We start from the raw sequence: 5,570 nt of genomic DNA on the forward strand, positions 1-5,570 counted from the left end.
CTCTGCGCCCCTGCCCACCAGCCCTCCCCCAGGGCTGGGCACTGAAGCCGGCCCTTCCCCACCCCCGCCTCCCCACTGGACTGGCTGACTGGCAGGGCACCGCTCCTGCCAGCCTGGCGCTGGCCTCCTCAGTCCCCTGCTCGGAACTCCCCGGCCTGCCTGCCTCGCCCACGGTTTGCTGAGTGGCTCAGTTCTCCTGGCTCTGGGGTTCAAGGTTGAGCACACTCAGGCCTGTCTGGCCTCCGTGCCCACAGGGCGCCTGGACTGCTGACTCACTCGTGGCCACAGGCTGGGACTCTGTGGCCCTGCTGCCTGGGTCCCCTTCTCCACCCTCCCCCGGGTCTCGGTGGACTTTGCGGAAGCCCCGGGCTGCCTGCTGTGCCCATCACGCCCCCGCCTCTGTCCTGCACGCCTGTGCCCATCCTCCATCGCCCCTCTGCCCGGCCTGCTGGCGCTGGTGCCTGAGCTGTCATGCTGGCCGGCCTGGGGGGACTCCAGGAGCTTGGGCAGCGGAGAGAGTGGCCCCCAGGGAGTGACACACACCAGGATCCGTCGCCCTCATAGGACATTCTCGTGTCCCCTGTAGTCGTGCCCTAATAAGATGACACTTGTTCCTTCTCATTCCTGTTCCCTCCCCGAGGGCCTGGCCAGGGCTGCACAGGAGAACCCAGGCTTTGGCGCGGCCTGGGGTGCTTGCTGGCAGCGTGTCTCGTCGCTGGTGTCGCCCCTCCTCCAGCTCCATCCTCCAGCCCATCCTCCATCGCCCCTGTGCCCGGCACCAGCCCAGGTGTCAGTGCCACTGCCGGCCATTGGGCCACTGCCATTTTTCTAAAACCACCGCAGCGAACGGCATCTGGACAGGCCTGACTCCCGCGCCTCAGCGCACATGTGCACAGCGGGGTGACGGAGCCTCTTCTGATGCATGTGTGTTCTCTCTGAAGCGCCACTGGGCCACCAGTGGGGGAAGCCCCAGCAAGGCTGAGAGGCTGCTCTGAGTGTGAGTGTGAGTCTGTGTGTGTGTGTGTAAGTGGGGGTGGTTCCCCGACTGCAGTCTGGAGAGGTTAAAGTCACCACACCCTGCCCCGAATCCACAATGCCTTGGACCTTGTGGGCTGTCCTGCTGTGTCAGGCGGCAGCTGGCCACCTCCAACGCCCTCCCTGTACCTGGCCCCCGGGGACCAACATTTCAGCGGCAGCTCTGGGTGTCCCCCCTGGCTCATCCATCCTCCCCAGGATGGATGACTTCCCTGGGCTGCTGTAACAGATGACCGTGAGCTTGGCGGCTGAAAACCACAAATGTATTCTCCCAGAGGCCAGAAGCCCAAAGCCGGGGTGTCGGAGGCCGGTTCCTTCTCGGGGGGGTCGGAGGGAGAGTCATGCCGTAGACCCCTCCCCGCTGCTGGTACGCGCGTCGCCCCATCTCTGCCCACGTGGTCACGCAGCCTTCTTCCCACACCCGTGTCATCGCATGGCGGTCCCCTGTCTGTGCGTCTGTGGCCGAACCTCCCTCCTCTTACAGGACACTGGCCGTTAGCTTTGCGGTTCACCCCACATCGAGGACGGTCCCGTCTCGAGATTCTTAACTGTATCTGCAAAGATGGCATCTCTGAGCAAGGTCACAGTCACAGGTAGCTGGGGGTGAGGACTTCGACGGATCTTTTTGCCCTACGAGCAAACCCCACGCCCCCGCCCGTCCCCAGACTGCCGGTCGGCGAGCGTGCGGTGCAGCCTCCTGCCTCACGGAGGCGTCGTGTCTCACCGGTTCCCACGGCTGCAGGTAAGCGCGTGTTGTCTGGACTGGCCAATGTCCACTGCGCTCCCACGAGCCCCTGGGGAGCGTCGGTGCTGCAGGTTGGGGGGAGTCAGTGGTGGGCTCCCTCCCTATGGAAACGCACACCGAGGCCGTCACGCTGGGGGTCACTGGGTGATGACCGGGACTCATTTACCAACGATAATCCTTGATCGTGGGAAAAAAAATCTCCAGAACTACTTGTTGTAAGAAAGCCAACTTCCTGTCACGATTGTCACTGAGAAATAAAGGCAGGAGTTGGGACAGAGAACAAGACCCAGGAGTGCCCTCGGGGATGGAAGGTGAGCGTGTGGAGCTGCGGGCTTGGGGCTGGAGGACTACCCCAGGGGGGTGTGAGGCCAACAGCTAGAGGGAGCGGCTCCAGCCAGGCCCCGGGCGGCCATGGCCTGTGGCCGCAGGGGGCACTGGGAATGGGGTGCTCTGGGCTGCGTGAGGAGGCTGGGGCCTTTTGGCCGGGAAGAAGAGGAGGCTGGCCCTCAGCTGTTTTCATCACTCCCCCAAATGCTTCGGGTCTTAAGGAAGGAGCTGGAGACAGGAGTGGGGGCGGGGAGGCACACCACTGCAGCGGACCCCCCAGTCTGAATCGGGGCAGGGCCTCCAGCCTTCTCTCCCAGGTCCCGGAACCCCTCCGGCCCTTATGTGCACTGCCCAGGCCCTGGCCTCTGCTGCAGGACAGTGACCACCCACCCTGTCCCCCTCCCAGGCTCTCTGGTGGCTGTACCACAGATGGCCGATGGTGGAAGAAAAGCCCCCCACCCAAACCAAGGGTCGCAGCAGAGGCTACACCTGAGCAGGGCGGGGGGCGGGGGCTGGGGGCTGCCTCCCTGGGGGGATAAGCGCTCCCAGGCTGTTAGAGCCACCACCAGGCTGCAGCCCGTGACCTCAGGCAAATAGCCCTGCCACCACAGCCCCCTTTCAGCAGGCACAGGCGTCCTCCCCGCCAGTGGCGGTGACGGGTGGGCGCATGCTGTGTGACAATTCTAGAGCATTTCCCTCGGCGGACCGGGCCTCCTCTGCACTCCCCGCCCAGTGGGGCTAACGCCCGAAGGCCCGAGACCCCAGCTACGCAGGCGCCTGTCCCGATGGACACACATACGCTCTGGGGTCAGAGCCCCAAGTGGAGGGGCCTCTGAGGGCTGCTGAGGCGTGAGGACAGAACGAGGGGACACCAGCGCCGCCTCCGCCCCAGGTTGCGGACGTCTGCCCGGCGGTCTCCGTGAACCCGGAACGGGGTCGGCTCGGTGCGAGAGAGAAGGGCAGAGACCGCGGGGGTGGGGGCGAGAGCCAGGTAACTGGCAGGCCAGCCCCGGGGCCCGCTCCCTCACGTCCTCCAGGTCTGGGAGGATGAAGCAGCCTCTGGTCCATGTTTCTTGTCACAGGGTAGTCTGATGCACATCCTGGGTGCCAGGAACACCTCCCAGGCAGAAGGGGGCTCGGCCCACAAAGGTACCCATGAAAACCCTGTTAGCCATCACTGCGACTTTCAGGATGTGAGAAATTTAGGACGGCAGCATTTGGATAGCAGGGAATGGCACCAGGCCACCTGCATTTGATGCTGCAGCCCGGAAAGGAAACAGCTACAGGACAGACGTCGCTGGGCAGCCCCCCTGCGCGGGGCGCCGCTCCGCCCCTACCTGCATGGAGGTGGACGCGGCCTCCAGGAACTGCTCGGGCTTGTCCTTCCTAGGGTTAAATCTGTCCAGTTGCTCGATCACAGCTTTGATGCATTTTCCATAGTACGCCATCTTTCCAGGGAGGGACCTAAAGCAAACAGGTACCTGTCACACCCTCCACGGCCTCTGGGCTGTCAGCTCCGCCGGTGGCGGCAGTGGCTGCAGGACCCTCACCAACACCAACAGGAAGCCTCAGGGATCCAGGACCCCGCATGGGGAGGAGTGACCCGGGCCCACTTCCTGGACTGCGTCCCTGCAGGCCTCTGCTGCCCCCACGTGCCCCCAGCCCTACAGCTGTGCACAGGCGGGGATGAGCCCCAGAAGTGCAAGTCAGAGAGAGGGCGCCTTGTGAGCTGGCCTCAGAGCTCCTCAGCCCAGGCGAGGTTTGGCCATCATCAGTCAACATGCCCTGCCTGGGGTGTGTGCGTGTGCACGTGTGCATGTGTGTGCGTGTTCGTGTGTGTACGTGTGTGTATGTGACCTAACCACGGAAAGCTGGGGTGAGAAGAATCTTGGGCCACCAAGTTAGACACCCCCATTTTAAAGAGGAGGGAGTGAGCCCCAGAGGGGGTGCACAGCCCGCAGTGTCCAGGCCTCACGTGGGCTCTGAATGTCACAGAGACATGAATTTGAGGAGGCTGGTGTGCCTGGGACCCCTCTCTGGGAGACCTTGGAGAAACTGCTTGGATTGGGGCTGGGAGCCCAGAAACTGGGCCTAACAGGTGGTCCCCAAATTGCCCTCAGAGGAGGATGGCCAGGCCCACGAGGGGTTCCCTTCCCATCCCCCGCTTGTTACACGTTGAGCACACTCTGGGCTCCCTGCTGCTGGCCTTTCTGGACACCAGCTCTTAGCTCCAGATAGCAGCCCCCAAACTGGTCAATTCCCCAGCTTCCAGCCCCATCACTTTAAAAAGAATGAAGGCCAAAAGCCACCAGGCACTTTGGGGTGGGACAGGCCACATGGCTAGCAGGACATGCACTATCTCTGCAACAGCACCGGCCCCTGTTTGTGGCTCGAGGGGGTGGGTTGCCCACTCAGCCCCACCTCTCCTCTGCCAGGGACTACTGGCTGGACCATGGGGCGGTCCCCACCCTGTGACGTGGGCAGGGCGAGGTGAGGTGGGCATGAGGCAGAGGTGAGAGGGGGCAGAGGCCTCCTCGGGAGGCTGTGGACGCTGTGGAGTGCTGCTGGCTGGAGGTCTGGGTCTGCTGGGCAACTGGGGACAAGTGGCTTAAGCTCTCTGAGCCCTGGGGAGGGTTGTGGGCGGGAAGGCCCGACCCCTCAGCCTGGGCCCTGACCTTGCTGCCCGCTTTGGGTGGGTTTCTGCCCTACCCACTCCTCATCCTGGTGGTCCCGCCCTGGCTTGGATCCCCTGCTCCCCCTGCCCACTGTGGCCCTGGGGTCGCCCTCTACACAGAGGACCTGTCCCGCTCCTGCGCCAGCAGGATGTTGGGGGTCTCCCCCGGAGTCTGTGAGGCAGCGCTGGGGGCGGGGCCGGGCTCAGGGAACGTCTGCCGGGCTGTCTCAGTCCCCCACCCTAGGGCTCCGGGGCCCTGCAGAGAATGTGCTCTGGCGAAAACTGAAAAGAGGCGACCTCCGCGGCCTGCACTCTGCGCCGGCGCAGCTAAACGGACGAAAGAACAGGTAAAGGCCACAGAAGGTGCTGGTCCCACGCTGACCTCCCTCCGGCGCCATCGGAGCCTTGCGGGTGCCCTCCGCCGAGGGCAGGGCCCCTCATGTCTGATTACCTGGTTCACGCAAACCTTCTCCCGCGTCCCCGGGACATTCGCGGTGAGGCCCGCCCAGTCCTGCGGCGCTGACCGGCCACGCCCCCTCCCCAGGCCGGGGGCCGCCCCCATCCCCCTTCCAGGCTGGTCTTCCTGAGGCCGCACAGCGTGGGGCTGAGCCCCGGGGGCGGGGGGCTGGGAGGTGCGGGAGGTCAGGGGAGAAGGAGGTCAGGGAGCCCCCTCCCGCCCCGTCCACCACTAACAAAGCCCCCGCATTTCCGGGCGCGGGACCAGTGGGGCCCCCTCAGCATGTGCGCCCTTCACAAGCCAGATCACAGTCCTGGAGCCCTCCCTCCTTC

General features: G+C 64.7%; 1 protein-coding gene across 1 annotated transcript in view; it reads right to left on the reverse strand.

The window, feature by feature from the left end:
* CFAP99 (cilia and flagella associated protein 99) overlaps positions 1 to 3,567 on the reverse strand; it is a 25,676-nt gene extending 22,109 nt beyond the window's left edge. The window contains exon 1 of the mRNA XM_025051843.1: positions 3,445 to 3,567. Within this exon, the coding sequence (XP_024907611.1) occupies positions 3,445 to 3,555 (111 nt within the window). The 5' untranslated portion in view covers positions 3,556 to 3,567. The remainder of the gene's footprint in view (positions 1 to 3,444) is intronic.
* Positions 3,568 to 5,570: the final 2,003 nt, after the last annotated feature.

The sequence above is a fragment of the Pteropus alecto genome, unplaced genomic scaffold (genome assembly GCF_000325575.1).
Source record: "Pteropus alecto unplaced genomic scaffold, ASM32557v1 scaffold5, whole genome shotgun sequence".
Classification (NCBI taxonomy): Eukaryota; Metazoa; Chordata; class Mammalia; order Chiroptera; family Pteropodidae; genus Pteropus; species Pteropus alecto.